Source organism: Leptodactylus fuscus, chromosome 2 (assembly GCF_031893055.1).
Source record: "Leptodactylus fuscus isolate aLepFus1 chromosome 2, aLepFus1.hap2, whole genome shotgun sequence".
Taxonomy (NCBI): domain Eukaryota; kingdom Metazoa; phylum Chordata; class Amphibia; order Anura; family Leptodactylidae; genus Leptodactylus; species Leptodactylus fuscus.
In genome coordinates, this window is record NC_134266.1 from 69,895,076 (window position 1) to 69,917,242 (window position 22,167).

The following is a 22,167-nucleotide window of genomic DNA, read 5'->3' on the forward strand; positions in this document are numbered from 1 at the left end:
TGGTGTTCGGCCATTTACGCGCATACCTATGGCGCAGAGGTATTTGATTGAATACTACTTGCTCATCTCTACTTTTCATAAACAAATAGTAAAAAAAATTGTAACAAAGAATTTTTTCTCTTCTTTTCCACATTTCAGGGAGATTTACTTTCTACATATTAGTTTATGAATAGGGGACGGGGACAGAAAAACACTCAAATAATTGCTGCTGCCACACTCTGCTATTTTGTGCCCTATTAATACTCCTCAGCTGTAGATAAGAGGCTGATAGTGGACCAATAATGTAGGTGACAGCAGCTGCCTACGCAAGACCTCTATTACCATAGAGCTCTGTGTATGAGGTTAAATACGGAGATCAAAATAATGTAAGACAATCACATTGAAGAAGGACCAGATGAACAGCTTAATAAGTGGTGAAGGAAACAGATCTCCTTAATAAGATATATTATTAAGTTTCTTATAATCACATGCACTGTTCAGTTTTTATGCTTTAAGCTGCCCATACACTTAAACAAGTAGAGATGAGCGAATAGTATTGGATCAAATACTACTATTCAATCAAAAACCTCCATTTGCATACTTATTGGTGTACTCAGTCGAATACCATGCAGAGAGGCAGGATATATTCGTTTCCCCTCCAACCTCCCCTGGCGCTTTTTTTTTTTCTTTTTAACACCAATGTCTATGGAGGGGAGGTATTCGATTGAATATACTCGCTCATCACTACAAATGACCGATCACCACATGAATATAATACGCATACAATAATTCATGATGACCAACAGCAGACAACTATGTGTCCAGTAGGATTTCTTCATCTAGACGGCAGAAAGTACATGAACAACTCAATACAGCCGATCATTGGCCACTTTGCACAACCCCACTTTGTCGGCTTTCCTTTTTTGTTGCCAAACCATCACCTTAATCTACCAGTTTCGTCTGATATGCTGATGTCAGAATGTTAATGCCAATGATCTGACCATGTAATTGATCGGCCACATTTCGGCCAGTGCTAATCTTACAGTATGTGTATGGCCAGCTTTAGCCTTTGTTTGCACTAGTCATTAAGCTGTCAGGTTTACATTGCTTTGGTAGTATTGTACCCAATATATAGCACCTGCACTTATTGTCTATTCTCCTTTGTTCCCTCCAGCCCTGCCCTTCATTGTAAGTTGGGTTTCATGGCTCCCCTCCTCCCCAATGTATTTCTAACCCCACAATAGCTAAGAAAAGCAAAAGGAGTCAATGGGCGATTAACACACATCTCTTTCTCAAATCGTCATATTGCCCCTTATTACTGTGTGTTTTGAAGGTTATGGGGGTATTGTCACTGCATGGTTGGTACTTGTATTTAATAAAGGAAAGTAAAAAAGCAGATCAGCCAAATCCAGAATGGATTCTTTAAATGAAGAAGTACTGGTACCAGATAAAGAAGAGCACCCATATGGTTAGACACCCTGAGAACTGCAAAGCAAACCAATGTAGTGAAATGGGGTGCTGTTTTCTGTTTTTGGAGTTCCCAGATTTCCACATATGTAATATATACTGAAACATACATCGCCGCTGCTCTTTAGAACCGAGCGCCTTTCTCTTTGAAGCTTGTACTATGAATAGCTGTCAAAAGCAACAATCAGTTTTACAGCACAATGCATTTAATATATGACAGATGAAAGAAAATAAAACCAGACTTGGCTGTAAACTCCCGTGCTCAGACACACATATGGAATACCTGTTTTTAGTTGTTCAGACTTAAGAGTGATGACTTAATGACAGGAGTTGTGCTTTATACAGCCCAGCAACGTTGGCATAGTAAAAATGGTAGATTGTGCAACAAAAACAACTTTCTCGTTGGAATCGTATACGCTTTTCCTATTAAAATGCTGACACTTCCACACGTCAGATAACACAAGAGCTCAGTGTCTCTGCTTTGATCAGGGTCTGTCAAGCTTCTCATTAGATAGCATCAGTCGCCATTCTAAAAGATGCATCGAGAAAGTGGGACGGGGGGAGAAGACATAACCACTTCAAAAGTCTCCGTACTCTAAACACTTTGCAGCAGAGAAGACGTGATTTTCTCAAATTTTGATGTTTCAATTATATTCCTGTGATACTTTGTCAGGAAAGTAAAAGCAGATGTACAAGAAGCCAAAGTGTTCCACAATCATCACAAGTCTAAATGTATGGAATAAAATCATTAAGGAACACAGCTGATGAAAGTAATCTCAAGGAGGAACCAATTTCCGCAGATTACAATGTGTATACATTGGGTATTAAATGTAAGAAGTATGTTGGAGACGTTTCTTAGATTGGAACCACTCTTACATCTCTGCAGATACCATCAACAGGAAATATCTGACATGATCTGAAGTGTTTGAACATTAAGAATTAAATGTGTTTAAAGTGATTTTATGTAATGCCAGGAAGGAATCAAAATACCTGCAAGAAGATTGCTCACAGAGTTGACTCTTTTTGATTCCTCTCATCTCATCAAACCATGGCTGAGAAGAGAATAAATCAGGGGTCCTCAAATTGCGGCCCGCGGGCCACATGCGGCCCGCCAAGCACTTCTGTATGGCCCCGCCGACAACGCCGGCAGGCGTGCATTTATAATGAAGCTCCTAGGGAGCTCGGGTCAGGCCATGGAGTGCACTTCACTTTACCTATTGGAGGGCACCGCTCCCGATGTCTGTGCGACCTGCTCTGCCTCCGACCCACTGTTTAAAAAGTTTGAGGACCCCTGGAATAAACTGTCCCTATCAATGTAGTTGCTCTACTCTGTTTCTGTGACAATTATAGAGATGAACGGCCAGTGTCTAGAACAGCAAAGCTACGCGGTTTCTGGAATTATGGAATCGGAGCAGGGGATCACCTCTTGCCTGTTTTAGGAAGTCCTACCTTGGCGATTGGAAGGGGAATAACCATTTAAAAAGGAAAGTGTCAGGTCTAGGTCTAAAGACATTGCACTCTTTAAAGTAAGAAACAGGTCCATCTAATAGTCTAATACAGTGCCTTAGAAGGGGTTTTCAGACTGAAGGAAGCTGTATGACTAGGCTGAAGCGGCTCCTTGCCCACTGTAACAACTTAGGATAACTTACATATGACTTTTTATAATGTCAAAAATTTAAGACTTCACCTTGCTGCAACATAAAGCTGACAGAGGGGCAGCAAAGAAAAGGGAATTACTTGATCCTGCACATGATGGGGCCAGTTTATGGTGGGAAATGCACCTAAAAAGTTCCTTTAACAAAAAAGAAAAAAAGACCGGAAAACACCTTTAGGAGTCTCAGATTTTTATTTTTTTTTCCAGCCAGTGCAACTTCCAACAATACAAATAGCAAATCTTCATGACTCAACAAGTAAAATCCTCTGCCATGAAAGCCTCTGAACTGCTCTTCAAATGAAAGTTACAATAATCCCCCGGTGGGTGTATTTCTAATTGTTATGGCTATAATGACCGAGAAATATTAGAGAGATCAGCTCTCACCTCAACGTGCTGGCATGTCTGAATAAGCTTGGCTAACAGCATTTCCATCTCCGTGTTCCTTTTGATGAGGCTGGTGAGGTTGCTTTCCAAGCTTTGCTGTAAAATAGAGAAACACAGGATAGTTAATATTTCAGCGCTTATAACCTCTAGAATAAAGTAGCACAAGAGAAAATGTAATGTAAATGATGGAGACAAAGAAGGTAAATTCTATCTACTGTCATGTTTACTACAGCCAGACATACAGGACTTGTCTGCTATGATAAACTGTTTATATAATAGTACAAAGAAAGATCACTTCCCAAAGTACATGACCTTAGCTCTCCTATTTGATAGTAACCTTGTAGTAACCTTATAGTCTACCACTACCAATATTTCATTCAACGTCCATTGGACAATTACATAACAAAAATCTTTATGCATCAATGTTACAAGTAATGACGGACAACATATCTACTCAAGAAAAACCTGAATCTTTAGTGAAATGTATTGAAAATACAAAATAAACCACATTGCTAAGATCACATGCACATGACCAAGTGTGCGTCCATTGTAGGGTTGAGTCTGCGACAGAATGCACCCGGAGTGACATTGAGTGTTATCCGAGTGCATTCACGTCTATGGGGGCTTTGGATACATTCTGTTCTGATGCCAATTGATTATAGATCAGGTCCTATTCTGATCTGTGTCATAAGAACAGAATGAATCAGAAGCCCCCATAGACATGAATCCATAATGGGATGGACTTAGACAACACTCATCGAGTGCCATCTGAGTGCATTCTGCTGTACAATTGGATGCACACTCTGTCATGTCCATGGGGTCTAAAGGTCTTAAAGTGCCTGAGCAAGGACAACATCTGCAAGGGAGTTTGTATGTTCTCCCTGTGTTTCCGGAGTTTGTCAGAGTACTCCAGTTTTTTACCACACACCATAGACATGTTAATAGGAAATGTAAATTGTGACTGACCAATGTTTGTAATGTACTGCAGAATATGTTGAAACTATACAAGTAAGCAAAATAAAAAAAAATATATAAAAATAAAAGGCGTGTCATTGGTGTAAGCTACCCTTGAATTTTGACATAAACATCTAGGTTTTTAAGGCACAGCTATGCTACCGGTATAAAATGTTGATAGCTTGTGGCTGAAAGAGTGCTCAAAACATGTTTGCCATGGTAGGTTTTTATATCCTGTATATCCTACTAATATTATAAGTGTGAAAGTTTGTGTGTTTGGATGTTTGAGAGTTTGGATGTTTGTTCCTCAATCACGCTAAAACGCCTGGACGGATTTGCGTGCAATTTTCCACAAACATAGTTTTCCCTTAGGATTGAGTCACAGGCTACTTTTGGTGCCACTAAACAACATGGCTTCCTAGCAGGAGACTCACAAAAGCAGGACTCCTAGCCCCAGCTATAGACTCACACACACTGCCTGGCATTTCCTGCCTCAACCTGCCTGCGCACTCCTTACTGTCACCTCAGGAGTAGCCCTCACTCTACTCACTCACATTTACATATAGATTTCCACTATATAACAGATCACATTGCCTGTATCACTACATACACAATATAACACATCACATTGTCTGTATCACTACATACACAATATAACACATCACATTGTCTGTATCACTACATACACAATATAACACATCACATTGTCTGTATCACTACATACACAATATAACACATCACATTGTCTGTATCACTACATACACAATATAACACATCACATTTGCTATCCCACCAAACTTTTTAAAGCACTTTTACAGTTTCACACGTCTGTGTCCGCCCAATTCTCAAATCACCGCAGACGAAGTCGCGGGTAAAAGCTAGTATAAAATAAAAAGATTCTCAAATTTTTTAAGCTCTGTTCACGCAGCACTAGATGTGGTGTTTTTAAAGGGGTATTCCCATCTCACCCGTTCACCAACCTGCATGCTGTGTGCTCTGTTCACTTCCTGGTTTTCTCGGTACATTTGTGGGTGGGGATTCACTTGCTGTCTCCCAGACAAAGCCAGCTCTGCTAGCTCTCTTCATAGGAGTACATGTTTGCAGTCAGTAATGAGGGTTGGTTGTAAATAAATTACCACAGTATCACTGGAAGATGTACAATATGAAGCTGATGTAGCAGACCTGGATTTGATAGGTGATGAGAATCCCAAATTTACATGCTACAGGAACAAGAGTCAGTTTGCAATAAACTCCGTTTTAGGTCTGTGTTTACATACAGAAGTAACATACTCTCTGTCTCAGCCCTTATCAGCAAAATTGAATTAGCAGACCTGATAACTGGAAGAGGGAGATAAAGAGCTCAGAAATACAAGCTACTCCGAGCACTCAGCTCGCCCTCCCTCCTGAGAGCAGGGAGCTACATCACTTGTCCTGGGCAGAGAGATAAGATCATCCCCAGGTCCGTGGGGTTAATTCAGGAATCCTCCCTATGCATATTCTCACAATGACCCTCAATTCCCTCGATTCCTGAATTAACCCTTTTGTCCACAGTACTCCTGCCGGCGACTAGACCTGGTAAGACCGTTTCTATTTATTACATCTGATAGACGGTTGGGCTTTGCTACATGGGTGAGGAAAGAATAATACTCATGTGCTGAGTCTGAAAGCTTGACTGTCTGTTGTCCTTACACAAGGATATTTTATAAGGGATCAAGGTATTTTTTATATAGGAATAAATAAATGTTATGTTTTAATATTGGGCATCAGTGCTTTTGCTTATGTAATAATATCTGGTGTAACTGTGTGTGTCCTTCAGACACTTGGATTGGCACACCATAGCTCCAATTGCTGTATGATCTAATAAAAATATCATATCTATGTGCATATAGAGACAGTCTTACAGTCACAATGCCAGAAAATGTATATATTCACATTATTACAAAAATAAAAAAAAACCCACTATACAGCACAGTGTCTCATGTGATACAGTATATTAAAACAACATTCAGCATTTTATAAACCAGAGAGATATTCTCAAGGGACTATGGGGTTGTGGTTTTTGCTGTTTATTGGGATTTAACAACCACATAATACTCCTAAAAGTGGTGCGGCAAGCAAAATAATTGTATAATAAACCAGTCATTCACCAAATAGTACACAGATTACATAAAGTTGTGCAGACAGACGGCGGTGTTGGTGCCACAGATAAAGGTGACATGGCTGACCTTGATCTAACCCCACTCTTTTTGACGACTCTATATCCCATAAAATAGACAATAAACGTCTATGAGAAAAGCATCCAGGACAACCAGACAAGGACTCTACAGTCATGATAATAATCTTTATATATCAGGATCTGCAGACTAACTAGCACATAATCGACACAAAGATAAGAAATATACTACTAAATATAACCCGTATATATGTACACATTTTATTCATTCACATATATAATATATAGCGACCCTAGAGGTGAAGAGGCTCCAGAGCAACAGAAAAAAAAAGGGGCCCTACCCTGATGACTACCAAGAAGACTAATGCCCACCTTGCTATTTAGGGAAGAATCCAGCATCTGTCTTTATCAATTTTCCATCCCATGGTCAAATTCCCAATTAACACCATAAAAATTTACTTTTATTATTAAATTTTAAAACGATTTCATGTTTCATGGATAGCTATACAAGACAAAATGTGTATGTCTATCTGAATACAGACTCATTCTCTTTAAAGGGAAAGTGTCACCAAAAATGGATTAGTTTTTAAATCCTAAGTTTTTATGAGAAACAATGAATTTTTTTTAATTTTTTTTTTTTAAATTTTCCATGTTTAAAAAGTACACTAATGAGATGAGCGAACACTGTTTGGATCAGCTGATCTGAACAGCGCGCACCCATAGAAATGAATGGAAGCACCTGTGACGCCGGCCGGCTGCCGGCAAAGTCAGCGTCACAGGTGCTTCCATTCATTTCTATGGGTGCGTGCTGTTCGGATCGGCTGATCCGAACAGTGTTCGCTCATCTCTATATCTGTATTTTCACTCTGTCCTGCTGGCTATTACTCTAGGACAGTGATGGCGAACCTATGGCACGCGTGCCAGAGAGGGCACGCAGAGCCCTCCATGCTGGCACGCGTGCGGTCGCCCGGATTGCTCACCAACAGGGAATCCGGTACAGGATTCCCCGTTGATGAGCGATCACTGCCTTCAGTTGTATGTGCAAATGCACATACAGCTGAAAGCTATCAGGGTAGGCCGCGGATCGCGCGACCGCGGCCTACACTGGCTGCAGAGTTTGACCTCTGCCCCGATGCGGGCGCGATGACGTCATCAGCGCCGCCAGTGACAAGAAGGTGGATGCCGGCGGCTCTTCAGGGGTGAGTATGAGAGTGGCTCACTGTGTATATGATGTTGGGGGGAGCGCTTATAATACTTGGTGGGGTGTATGATACTGGGGGGGAGTGTATAATACTGGGGGGAGTGTATAATACTGAGGGGGCTTATAATACTGGGGGGAGTGTATAATACTGGGGGGGCTTATAATACTGGGGTGGCTTATAATACTGGGGGGTGTACTAAAGAGCATATAATACTGGGGGGGCATACTAAAGAGCATATAATACTGGGGGGGGGGCTATTTATAAGCACATAATACTGTGTGTGGATGCCACTGTGGAGCATATAATCCTGTGGGGGGGGGGACACCTACTGCGGAGCATATAACACTGGGGGGCTACTGTGGTACTGTGGAGAATATAATATTGTGTGGTGGGCCCACTGCAGAGCATATAATACTGTCTGGGGTCCCCTCACTATTTATATCACACAGTATCTGTTTTATAGCAGACGTGATATTAGTACAGGATGTAAGAATATTACACGGTAACTATAAAACAGATCCTGTGCGATGTAAATAGTGAAAATTAATTGTTCAAAGTACCAAATGCCGAGACCTTTACATTTCAGTACAACGTTGTTTGTATTATTGAAAGCTCTGTAAAGCCCCACATGACTGTAATTTTTGGTCAGTAACTGTCCGCAATTGTGGATCCGCATAGTATTAAGTCTATATTGTCGTGTTGGCACTCCGCGAAAATTTTGTGGGTTTTGGGTTGCAGTTTGGGCACTCGGTCTCTAAAAGGTTCGCCATCACTGCTCTAGGAGGTTTCATTTCAGCAGTGACCTCATTTACATCACAAACAAGACAGACAGGATCACAATAGAACTTCAAACCTGTACAGAAAACACCCATTGTGACCCATTATTGCAATCCGCTGATATTGCCACAGCTTATCTACCGCCTTTCTTGCACAGAGCATGTATAGAAAATTCTCCCATAGACCTCAATGAGTCAGCTCCAGTCTATTGCTGCCTACGGCCATGACTAGGCTATAAAGAATATCACTAAATGCTGTTAACAGAGCAGAGGAAAAGCTCAGGCAAAACGGCAGCCCCCACAATCATGTACAGAAAATAAAATAAATCTGCAATCAGAAAATAAAAAAAAAATATATATAACTTCACTACCTTCTTTTAATAAATAGATTTAAAAATTGGTGACAATTTCCCTTTAAATCAGTGCCTTGGTCCCATTGTTATTTTCAATTGATAAAACATCTGGGGTACCTGTAGTCTAAACGGTGATATATTAGTTCTGGGAGGTGGTGTTCTGATAACTAAAAAAAGGATCTTATAATCTAAAGAAAGGAGAGGTTGATACTTTATTTCACAACTAACCAGTTGGGCACCCAATAATATAAATTTATTAGCATTAACAAAGACCACATATGCAACCACACAGGGTTTATGCCTTTATCAGAAGCCAACTCTGGACTTGAACGCCACATTGCCTATTGGATATACAGGGGTCAGTGTACTCTCTGTAAAGTGTGTGTGCAGGGACAAAAGCAATAGCCCTCAAATAACCTCCAGAAAAAGCCCTTTATATACAACATTCGTGTGAATATGAAATGAATACTCGCATAGGCAAGACCCAAAGTGACGACTGGACCATAAATGCTTCCAGGGAAGTCCTAACTAGATTTGGTTGCAGAATTAACAGATCTACACACAACACCTATCACACACCTAGAGTTCGTGTCTTTAGATCTAAACCAAGAACACAAGCTCTAGTATTGGAAAGTTTAATTTGGCAAGAGATTGAACATTCTGTTCACAATTACAATAATGTAAGCAAATGTTTCTTGCAGCCAGTGTAGACTGACATTGTCATACCACACAGCCTGAGGGAGGAAAGACATAAATCCCAGAAATGTTCAGTCATCCTGTGGTCCTCAGAGATTTGTGCCGCTGGCTGTCATTTTCACTTCCTAATGCTATGGAATGCCAGTGGTGTCTGTCTCCAGAATGTGGAAGCGCCAGTTGTGAATCAGCTCATTTTGCTCTAAGAGATGATCCTTTCCTTCTAGGTGACTGGTTCCTCACAACAAGGAGCGATCCTGAGGAGAACATACCACAGCTCCCAGCACATCCACTGGCCATAGTATATGATTCCACGACAGATGACGAGCAAAGGGTTGCCTCGCAACCAAACAGATATAAGGGATTTACAGTGGAGGCCATGTATCTACTTGCCATTAGTTATCTCAGATATGTCTATCTCTACACAGCATTTATAAATAGAACCTACATAGTCTTGGAGGAAAAGTAATGAACGCTCAGAATAAAATCTCATTCTCAGGAGGTCTAGATGTCAGCAAGGGAAGAGAGATGTAATATATATATATATATATATATACATATATATATATATATATATATATATATATATATATATATATATATATATGTTTTTTCACTTAAAGGGTGGAAGTCTTGCACCGCGTATGACCACTGTGGAGTCAGCAGCCACAGGACGACAATTGTTTTTTTCCCTTTAATGTCGGGCCTTCCCCAGCCCACGCTGTGATTTGCCAGAATCCTGAACCCCTTTAAATATCCATACCCACATATTGGAGTCTGTTTGACTATGCTTTTTTCCATTGAAGAATTGCCCATTGTACAGATGTAGCCAACTTAAAGGGAATAGATCATCAATTTTTTAATTTATAAACAATAACTTTTTCTACTAAGTTTTTATATTTAGATTTTTTTTTTCTGTACATGATTATGGGGATAGGATCTTGCCTGAGATTCTTGGCACATTTAACAGCATTTAATGATATGCTTTACAGAGTAGTCATGGCCATAGGGAGTAAAAAAAACTCCCTATGAGTCAACTCATTGAGGTCTGTGGGAGGATTTTCTAGTCATGCTCTGTGCAGGGAAAGTGAATAGATAAGCTGTGACATCATTGTCAATAGTGAAGTAATGAGGGTCACTATGAGTGTTATCCGTGAAGGTGTGATCTTCTACTGTGATCCTGTCTCTCTTGTCTGTGAAGTAAGTGAAGTGACTGCTGCAATGAAAATCCCTACGGAATTGACAAGGGTCAGTCTATTATTAGGCTTGCAGGACACAGTAGTTTATAAAAATATCAAAATTTCGTAAAAAATATTTAACACAAAATGTTAGGATAAAAATAGGTCATTTTTTGTTGAGTTAAAGTGATTAGGAACTATTTACGTAACATATTGATTTATAAAAGTTTTAACATGACAGTCAACGTGCCTCCAATAGAAGGCTCCACAATACAATACTGTGCAAGCATACAAGACCCAATTGTAAAGAAAATATACCATATATTTACATCACATCTAAAGAAAATATACCACACCTTCTGTGTGTAGCAGCTCAGTCTACTATGCCATCACAGAGAGCATATGCAAATGGAAATGGCAATAGCAAATGGAAAAAAAGAGGGAAAAATGGACAAACATGTACAGGTCTGGCATATACCAACAGCACACCCTTTTCTCTACTCTGAGTAAAGCCAAGTTCACAGTAGTGGACCAGAACAACGGACTTCTAAAATCACAGAAGCAGAGTTTAATGGGCCCTTTGACCATTACTGGTTCCATTGAATGTCCATTCTTTTTTACTTAAAGTTCAGTTTTTACCCACTGATTTTAGCCAGATACTCGTGCAAAGTCTGCAAGTGGACACTCAGATGGGAACGTAGCCTAAATGAGGACCTATGGATATTGTGGTGTAAGCCCTGGAAGCCTTGATCACCTCTCAGCCAATCACAGGCCACAGTGGTAACCGAGTTCAACCAATAAATTGCTGAGTTGTAATTTACTGGGTGTTGGGAGAAATCAGGAAGCTGGGACCATCGGATGACCTGGAAGGGATCAGTGAAGTGAGTATGTCTTTAAATATTTATTTTTTCACAGTGATATGAGCCAATTAAAATTAAAAAATAAATTATTGGACCCCAAACAGGCCCCATAATACATAACCACAGTACAATGCTTGCCACATTTAAAAGGAGACTTGTAATGTGAGAACCTCTTCAATGAATGTCTGTCTTCAGTTACACCTGAAAACCAGCTGCAGTCTCTAGTATTGGATAAAATCTCCAGGTCTTTTGTGCCTGATACTTTATATGACTTTTTTAACAGGTTGTTCTTTTGCATACTGATGGGTGAAAGCTCCATTAGTTATGATGGCTGCCCTTGATGTCTCAGAGAGGAAAAGGTTGCATAAGAGATAACCATAACTAAAGATACAATAACGTGGATTTAGGATTCGCTCATATTTCTGAATTCTGGGGAAATATGCAAACTTCACGTGCCATGTGCCAATAAGAAGAAGGTGCCTTTTACATTACTGGCCACTATTCGTACATGTATGTAAATGTGGCAACTTAAAAAAACCTCACATATCCTAATTTTCACGTACAAAAGCTATGAGAGTGTATCTGCAGATAATTATAGCCATATCAAATATTTACACATCCTTATTCTAGAGGGACACAAGACCACGAAGAACACGTTACAAGAGTGCGAAGTTTCACAGAACAGTTTACGGTTTCAAAAGGTACAAACATGAATGGAAGCCATCCTCGGAAGAGAAGAGGACGAAAACCTTTCCGTTACACTAACTTGCCTCAGTAACTTTACTCAACAGCTTTAGTTTCAAGTACACTAGAGCCCTTGTTGGAAGCCATGTGTGAAAATAATGATGTCCTGTCCGCTACCTGTGGAATAGCCTGCTCTTAACAAAGATCCCTAAAAATCTTTCATCTGTCTTGGCACAAGCAATCTGAATTACAATGATGGCCAAGGGTGTATATGCAGTCTGAGTACTTCAGTTGTTTGTCTGAATGTTAACCCACACCGCACTGATGATACGGTATGAGAGGAGAGAAGAGCCTAAAAAACACTCAAAAAAGAAAGTTTTCAGTTTTCTCAAACAGTATAATTTAAATCTGTAAATCATTTTGGTTTCTACATGGATACCACTGTGGTGTTATATTTGTAAGCCGATTTCTGAATTTATTTAGCATATTGCACTCATACAGAGACATTCAGTGAAAGGCCTGCTGGGAACACTTCAGTGCAACCAGTTACAGTATCATAGAGGCTGATACCTCTAATCCCTGTGCTTTGAAAAAAAATCAACCACACCTTGAAGGAGCACCTCCATTTATGTTATTCGGTAATAGTCTTGGAGATCTGCACCAGTACTCGGACTCCTATTCCATTTTGTCTGTCCCATACTTAAGTGCTAACCTACCAAAAGAATTGTAGCAAGTCCTAGGAAATAGATGAAAGATAGCGTGAATGCAGAATCAGACTACGCAGGGTTTGTTTGTAGTTTGAAGCCAAGGAGACACGCAGGTCTGGATAGCGGTTATAAAAATGAACTGATTTTTTTTAAAAATTTTTTTATAAAGACTATAAGCAAGGATGCTTCAGTATATTTTTTTTTTTATAGAGCCAATAAAGCAATACCATTGTAACACTCAGGAGGGCCAGGGCTGGTATCACGGGGTATATATCAGATGTGGTCGGCTTGTAGAGAGTCCCTGGGTCCCCAAATGTGCACAAAACCTCCTTTTTGATGTCCCCGACTACCCACCCCCACGTGGTACCTGACAATGACAACAGACAACCAGGTCTCGGGGGTAGCCGTTGCTCTTTTACTAGCAGGACAAGGTAAGGAAAACACACTCTGAGGAGAATCTTGAGCACAGAGGAAAAGACATCTCTGGTTGAAGTGCCCTGATGCTTGGCTGCCATTTTCAACTCCACATGGGTAGATCTCTTCACACAAAAAAAAAAAAAAACCCCACAAAGGGTTCCCAACCCCCTCTAGAGAGGGCTGTAACGCCTCCTCCTCCTCCAGGCCAGTCAAGGGAGCTTGATTGGTCCTGAAGGTCACCTGATCATACTGGACACTCCTTTACATTGGCAACATAAATTACAATGGCAAGTATAGGCAGGTGCAGTTCACAAAACATCCACAAGATGGCGCATTAATAGACCCCCCTGTGTGCTGGCTCTGGTGAAGTAGAAATACTGTTAATATATAGAAGGAATGGGGAGGAACCTCTTTACCTTATATGCAAATGTCCATACCATCTCGGTCTGCAAGGACTATTAAAGGGAATTGGACGAGCAGGACCGGGACATTACACCATATGGTTATAAAAGTGGGCATAGCAAGAAAGGCTACATTCACACAATGATTAATTTATGGATTTACAACAACTATGAAAAATGAATGCAATGGTCCAATTTTCAGTTTTGCATCCATGAGGCAGATGTTTTCTATGATCCATCAGACAGAATCCATGGGTTATAAAAATGGCCATGTGACTGGCACTACAAAACTATTCTGTCACATGCCAAAGGCATATATACCTTCATCAATATACTAGAGGAAATGCACAGTGCTCGCTCCAATTCTGGAGCCTAAAAAGTCTTAATCGTTGATCAGTTATTAGGATAAAAGTTTGACGGATTTTTCTGAGTTACAAAGCTTTAACGTTGCTGGTTTCATACTTTCGCCTTCATACCAGAGCTGAACATAAGCCATGTAGTACTGATTTAATACTTCAATATCCTGTTTGATATGGCGTGTTTACACTGTATTAAATAATTTCACGTCAATGTTTCTTTAGCTAGAAGAGAATATTCATCTCATTGTTTCGGGCTGTTTTCACTGGATGGGGGTCCAGTAGTATCTACCGTAGGATATTTTTAGAGAGTGTGCATAAATACATTTACACTTCAGAAACATAAATCATAAAAAAGAACAGAGGGTCATACTGTGATACAAGTGTCTAGCTAAGATCATAAAATGTCTTTTCCAAAAAAAAAAAAAAAAAAAAAAAAAGATTAAAGTCTTGCTACATGACACTAAATCTCAAACATACACACTGTGCTGAGCTGCGCTGCTAGAAAGGATTATTTATCTAAGAGTTAATACGTGATCCAACTTTATGCCTTCTGACATTGTACAGGAATTTACACTATCAAGAACCCCGGGTTTTGATCTTTCTTCTTTCTGAAAAACAATGGTGTCTGAAGTCTCTGGAAAAACCAAGCATGGAATCGACGAAGGAAATCAAAGCCTCGGATATCTGCGCGGTTTAGCAGCTTGAACTGCACAAGATTTATCAATGGGGCTAATGTGCATGTGGCCACCCTACAACCTTTCCGTGGTGTTTCTGCTCTGAAACAGAAGCAAGAATTGACAAGGGATTATTTTTTCTCGAAACTTCTGCTCATCAAAAAGTCCATTCCATATGAAAAATGGCACGGCAGATTTCAAGTGTGTATATGTATGTATGGATATTATATATTAATAATAATTCATCATAATTGATTCTGTGATGGGAAAAATGAGAAATGCACTGCGTGTTATTGGACTAGCATGTAATGCAATTTTATTTTTATTTTTTTACTAGGAAAGATAGTGGTCAATGGATTTTTTCCAGGGATAAACAAAAGGATAAAAAAAAAAAAAAAAAAAAAAATTCCCACAAAGACAAAATACCACCTCTGTTCCCCATCTCCTTGTAAGGCCCAGTTCAAATCTGCATTCGGTATTCCATTCGGGGGGAGTCCACTTGGTCACACCCTGAACGGAAACCTATATGCATTAAAAAGCAGTTAGCTAAGAAACCACATGGACCCCATAGACTATAATGAGGCCCATGTGGTTTCCACACATAACATGCAGAGAGAAAAGTGCTGCTTGCATTATAGTCTATGGGGTCCGCGTAGTTTCTTAGCTAACCACTTTTAAATGTGTATAGGTTTCAGTTCGGGTGGGTGTCCCCAAGCGGAAACCCAAACGCAGATGTGAACCAGGGGTGAGGCAATTCATAGGTATAGTATGTGGCAGCTTTGAATTTTTAAAATCCAATCCACAATCTTATAAAGCATAGAACAGCAGATAAGAGTATTTACCTTTGATCTCGCTAGCGTCAGGTTACCAACGGACGAGAAGGAAACACTAGACAGCAACCAAACAGACATTCAATATAAGTGTGTAAACACATCAGGATATTTGCTCAGGTATTAAATCTGTACTTTGTACCAGCATCAGAGACTGGACATATACTGTGTGGTCTTGGCGGCTCTTTCAGAATTTATAGATTTAAGACAAATGTCAATGGAAGTGTTGAAATTAGGAAGCAAAACAGGACGGGATAGTAGCAAATTAACCCCTTAAGGACCAGGCCATTTTTTGGTTTCGCATTTTCGTTTTTCCCTCCTCACATTTCAAGAGCCATAACTTTTTCATTTTTCAGTTCACAGAGTCACATGATGGCTTATTGTTTGTGGGACAAATTGTACTTTGTAATGGCACCATTCAATATGCTGTGCAATGTACTGGGAAGCTGGAAAAAAATTCAGAATGAGGTGCAATTGGAGAAAAAATGCATTTGCGCCATTTTCTTATGGGTTTAATTTTTACAGCGTTCACTGTTTGGTACAAATGACATGTTACCTGTGTTCTACGTGTCAGTATGAACGCGGTGATACCAAATTTATATAGTATTTGAAATGTTTTGATACTTTTAAAAAAATGATAAACTTTGCAAAATAGAAAAAAAAATTTGTGTCATCATGTTCTAACACCTGTAACTTTTTCATATTTCCATGTATGGAGCTGGTTGTGGTGTCTTTTTATGCGGGACAAGATGACGTTTCTATTTATACCATTTGGGGAAAGATCTGATGGTTTGATCACTTTTTATTCAATTTTTTATAAGAGGCAAAGTGTTGAAAAAAACGCTTTTTGGCTGTTTTTATTTTTTTTGCCGCTACGTTGTTCGCAGTACGGGATAAATGTTTTAATATTCTAATAGTTCGGGCATTTTGGAGCGCGGGGATACCTAATATGTTTATGTTTAATGTTCTTTAATTACTTTTATAGCTAATCTAGGGAAAGGGGGGTGATTTGAACTTTTATATTTTTTTTATTTTTTTAATACTTTTAAAAACTTTTTTTTTTCTTCTGTTACATTTATGATCAGACCCCTTAGGTACCTTGAAACCTAGGGGGTCTGATCGCCCATACTATTCACTGCAATACTACAGTATTGCAGTGAATAGCAAAATCGCAGCACTTCTATTAGACGATGCCAGAGGCATGCCAGAGGCATCGTCTAATAGATCTCGGGCAGAGACAAGCCTGGAAGCCTTCAATAGGCTTCCGGCTGTCATAGCAACCGATCACCGCCCTCATGTGACGTTCAGGAGGGCGGCGATCGGGGAAACATGGCGGTGCCCATGCCGCCTGCGCTGTTTACACGCTGCGGTCGCGTTTGACCGCAGTGTGTAAAGGGTTAACAGCAGCGATCGGCTCGGGCACCGACCGCTGCTGTTATTGGCAGGTCCTGGCTGTATTATACAGCTGGCATCTGCCGTGTATGGAGCGAGCTCAGCTTGTGAGCTCGCTCCATACATCCCCATGCGACCCATGACGTACAGTTACGTCAAGGGTCGCTAAGGGGTTAAACTGCTCGGATGACTGTACTAAACCCTTACACCACTAAAATTGCTTTACTCAGACACCCGCATGTCTGGAAATCCCACGGCTATGGTTCCTGTCAAAGACATTGTCCACTTCTATCAAATATTACATGATGGTCTGGTTAGAAGAATGGATGTGTCAGATATTAAACCTGTGGCAATCATAGAAGCCGTCCCCAAATTTTTATTGGGCATTAAACCATTGTCATGAGTCTGGAGCATCTCGATATTGAAAATACAGAGAAATTCTGGAATTTTTTAAAGTCAATTAACACTGCAAAAACAAAGCTCTAAAAACAAATTTACATATTACACTGCATATGTGTGTTTTATAATCTGGCACCTATCAGCTCACTTTTGGCACTGGTTAAAAGTATGTTTGTGTAGGATTAATAAATGCAAATGGATTTACCCAATTTGACAGGGATCAACTGTATCAGTCCTATCGATGACACATTCATCTTATTGAAAAAAAAGTCAGCCGTGTTCCAGATTTGTCAGCTAGTTGCTCAAAACACCTTTTACTTTTACAATTGTTTTTTATTTTTTAAACAAGACCACAAGAAAAGGCCCTTCCCCCCACATCAGAGTGGGAACATGAAATGAAGGAGGATGAAGGAAGCTGTGGCTCACTCTAAGGCTTTTTGGATTTGGCCACCGGAGGCCCACACGGCTGTAGCATCTTCTCCATTAAATTAAAGTGCACTTGGGCCTTGCTCTCATTCTCAGCCACAGCAGAGTAGATGAGCAGGTCAAAGTGGCCCATGTAGGAGCAGTACGAGTCTTAATGCTGGTTCACCAGCGACTCCCATTTGGTGGTGTCTGCGTGACCAGTGCCCATATATTTGGACTGGAGATGCTCCAGCCAGCTATGGATAGTGTACTGATCCATCGTAGCTAGTATGCCATAAGGCAAACAGTTGATGACCACAAAACATTTTTTTGACCATAAAGAGTGATTTTTACTTTTGAGAATATGTTCCCACAAAGATCATTCATCATTGAACATTGAAATGTCATTGAAATGTATTGCCTTTGTAAAAGACTGTAATGGTCAATATGGACTAAAAAGTTTATGGCTACATCTACGAAATGATCATTCACCAGACAAATGTTCATTCAATGGCTGTACAGTCTACGCTATTTATTGTGGAGTATGACCACCTTTAGTGTTGAACCCTTTAGTCACAAATAAATGTCTAAGTAAGATGCAAGGATGTTTGGAGTTTAGACATTTAGATTCCCATGCACAGGGCGACTTTAACCATAGGGCATTATACTATGAAGGGCTCACTAAGGGGCATGGCTTAACAAAAAAAAAAATTGTGCATCCCGCTTTGTGTTCTAACCAGGGGCCCCTTACTTGTCCCACCAATGGGTATAAATGGCCACTGCATATTAAACAAGAATTTATATAGTGTTGTTGAAGACAGTGTACATCTTACAGATGGATTTGAAAGGCAATAGAAGACAATTTGTGATTTCCTCACTTCTTTTGGAAATTTGTAGCTCTATAGACAAAATCAGAACCACCTTAGAGAATTATGGCCCAGCTTAAGGTATATGTTATGAATGCTGAACCTATACGTTTGGAATATGGAATTGCACAGAACACAGCAGGAGTTTAGCATTCATGGGTGCACAGGAGAAAGTTAATACTTTGTAAAGAGGAAGAGCAAAACCAGGTTGGGTTGGTAAACTAAAAGCACATGTCTGGTGGGACATTTTTAGAAGACTTGTCAAAAACATAATCCACCAGTGACCTAAAAAGAGGCCTACTTTGCTTTCCTCTCTCTGGCAGACTTCATTCTGTTGTTGTAATATGTTTGCATGGTTACATATCTTAGCTTCTGGCCAAACAATCTCTTGTATAATTCATGTTAAGCAATCATCATAGAAGAGCTCAGCCTAGAAGTCGCTTGTATTTGTTATATGCAATACATACAATGTCAGCAGTGGGGCACCAGTATGATGCTCTTTAGGTGACGTACCACTGCAGTTCTGGCACAACCAGACCCTTTAGGTCCGGACAATAATGACCAACATATTATATTGCCTAACAGAAAGTCAGTGTTCACTGGTAAGTCCCGATAACTAAAACATCACAACAGATGTGTTAAACAAGCAATCTGTGTCCGCTCTCCAGGGTATATGGGTATATTGCACTATCATGTCATTCGTATGCTTCTGCCTTACCTGCATTTGTATCAGGGTCAATGCATTTATTCAGCTCTGTGTTAATGTTTCATTATCCCTTTTGTGTACTGTAGGAGCTTTCGGATGCTGGGTAAGAACTGCAGCATTCTATAAATAAATTATACTCCTATTACATTCCCATGTGCTCTTAATCACCAGACTAAACAGCAAGAAGAAACACTGCAAAATACTTGAAAATTGTTATCTTATGTATTAGTCCCTGTTCACATTCTGTCACACTTCTAGTGTCTTTATTGCCAAAACAGCAAAGATTGCAACACTATTCTTACATCAGCCGACAGACCAAGAAGACATTCCTCTGGCCTCCATTGAGTAGGTGGGAGACTATGGATACATTTCACATATATTCTGGGTGCCTCAACTCTCACATACTGTAAACCTATACAGCAAATGCAGTGTATATCTCCCTTTACAAGTTTATACGGTGATATGAAAAACTTAAAAGGGGTTGTCCAGTGTCCGCAAATTATTATTATTGTTTGTATAGTGAAAAGTTCCATAATTTTCCAATATACTTTCTGATGCAATTTCCTTTTTCTAGATCTTGGTTTATGGTACATATTTTTTTTTTTACATCTAGTGGATAATGATCCATCCATGGTCATGTGATCAACCCGTCCATGGTCATGTGATCAACCCGTCCACAGTCATGTGATGAACACACACGTGATATTTCCAATGACTTACTAAAATTGGATAATCTATCACAAATTACATAGTGGACACAAATTATCACGTATTCATCGCTTGCCTTCAAGATTGTTCCGGACAAGGATATCCTGTGCTCAGCCCAAGACAAGATACAAGAGCGCTGGAATGTCAATGTCAAGTTATAGCAACTGCTAAGCATAGGAGTTTTAACAGTAACTCTATATGACTACTTCTAGATTGGTAGTGATCTGGCAATAGTGGGATGTGATACATGCCAAGAAAAAAACAATATAGTTGCCAGGTTGGAAAACCTACAGGAAATGCTTTCATAAAATATGATGCTAGCATGGGCTAGGTTCACATCTGCAACGGAGTCTCTGTCGCAGATTCCACTGGTTTCAGTATAAAAATGGCGGAAACCCGATGAACACCCGGTGGATCCCATTATTATAGTCTATTGGGCCCATGATGGTCCATTATAGTCTATTCGGCCTGTGATTGTCTGCGGTTTTAACGGACAGGCTCTCTGTCGTACGGGTCCACACAACAGAAGTACACGTAACTTTGTACTGTCCTGATCATAAAGATTATTGCTATGTCAAAGAGAAAACGTGAAAGTTTCTGGTTTTCAGAAAACAGAAACATCAAAAGAAGAGCTTTTCCCAAAATATATGTTTTTAGTGTGGAAAACTAATAAAACATGAAAACCTATACTAACTTTGTATTGTCTCTTTTACACTGACAAGTCTAATAATGTTAAACTTACTTTTATTTTACTGTAAGCTAAACTATAAAAAGGGGAGTCAAATACCATTTTAGGCTATGACCCCAAGTTTCGGGCTGCAGAATAAAAGCACTGTGGAAATCGCAGCGTATCCACGGTGCATATTTTTCCGCAGTGTGTTACGTTTACGCAACATGGGTCCCCGGTCGTAATTAATCATGGTAAGCGGGACCTCAGGACTGACATTCATGAGGATAAAGGAGTCTGGCAGTATGTCAACGGAATATTCCAGCAGCCCCAAAGTACAGAGACATCACAATGATATCTCCATTAATCTCTAGCACTTGTCTGATCTGCCAAGGTTGGGCAGGAAGGAAGAGAGATTCTATTAAGGAAATATGTAAGAGCAGATAGAAATTAGATGATTGGAAACCAAACAATAACATCAGTGAGCACTTGGCACGTGTGATAACCAGCAAAATGCGCAGCTCCGTATAGACATACATGTAAAGGGAATTATTGGTCTTGATGAAAAATTCCAGACTCCACATATGACAATTTGACATGTGGACTAAAACATTATAGACTTGGACAGAGTGGTGTGACTATGTTGCTCACTTATTTGGGTGATATTCAACTTTACTAATACAGAAAGGAGAATGCGGCGGCACTCTGTGTAATACCTTCTGCAAATCACAATACTTGCTTTCTGTCAGTTTCACCAGCAGTTGGTGGAGATGAAGGTAGTCGCTGAATACTAAATATTCTAAGTATGCTTGTCCATACTGTACAATCCCTTTAGTGCCTGTTTACACAGTGCAAGTCTGCTTTGAAGTTAAAGGGATTCTACCATTAAAAACCTTTTTTCTGTGGATAAGATGTCGGAATAGCCTTTAGAAAGGCTATTTGTCTCTTACCTTTAGATGTGATCTCCGGCGCGCCATTCCTTAAAAATACCGTCTTTTTACCGGTATGTAAATTAGTTCTCTCACAGTTATGGGGGCAGGCCCCAGCGCTGAATATGCAATGAGGGCGTCCCCACTGCTGCTCGAGAACAGGACCCTGCGACGCCTCTATCTTCTGCTGGATCCTCCCCTTCTTTCCTCGTCTTTCTTCGGCGGCGTCACCTCCGACGCCTGCACAGCTGGCTCTGCCAGTGAGACACTAGCAGAGCAGACTGTGCAGGCCGGCGGGCGGCCATAGTTCCGAGGCCGCAATTACGCGCATGCGCAGTCGGCTCTACTAA

General features: G+C 40.1%; 1 protein-coding gene across 5 annotated transcripts in view; it reads right to left on the minus strand.

Moving 5' to 3' along the window:
• MID1 (midline 1) overlaps window positions 1-22,167 on the minus strand; it is a 254,008-nt gene that overhangs the window by 62,256 nt on the left and 169,585 nt on the right. For all 5 annotated transcript variants that reach the window (XM_075263953.1, XM_075263951.1, XM_075263952.1 and 2 more), the window contains exon 3: window positions 3,485-3,580. In XM_075263953.1, the coding sequence (XP_075120054.1) occupies window positions 3,485-3,580 (96 nt within the window). The remainder of the gene's footprint in view (window positions 1-3,484; window positions 3,581-22,167) is intronic.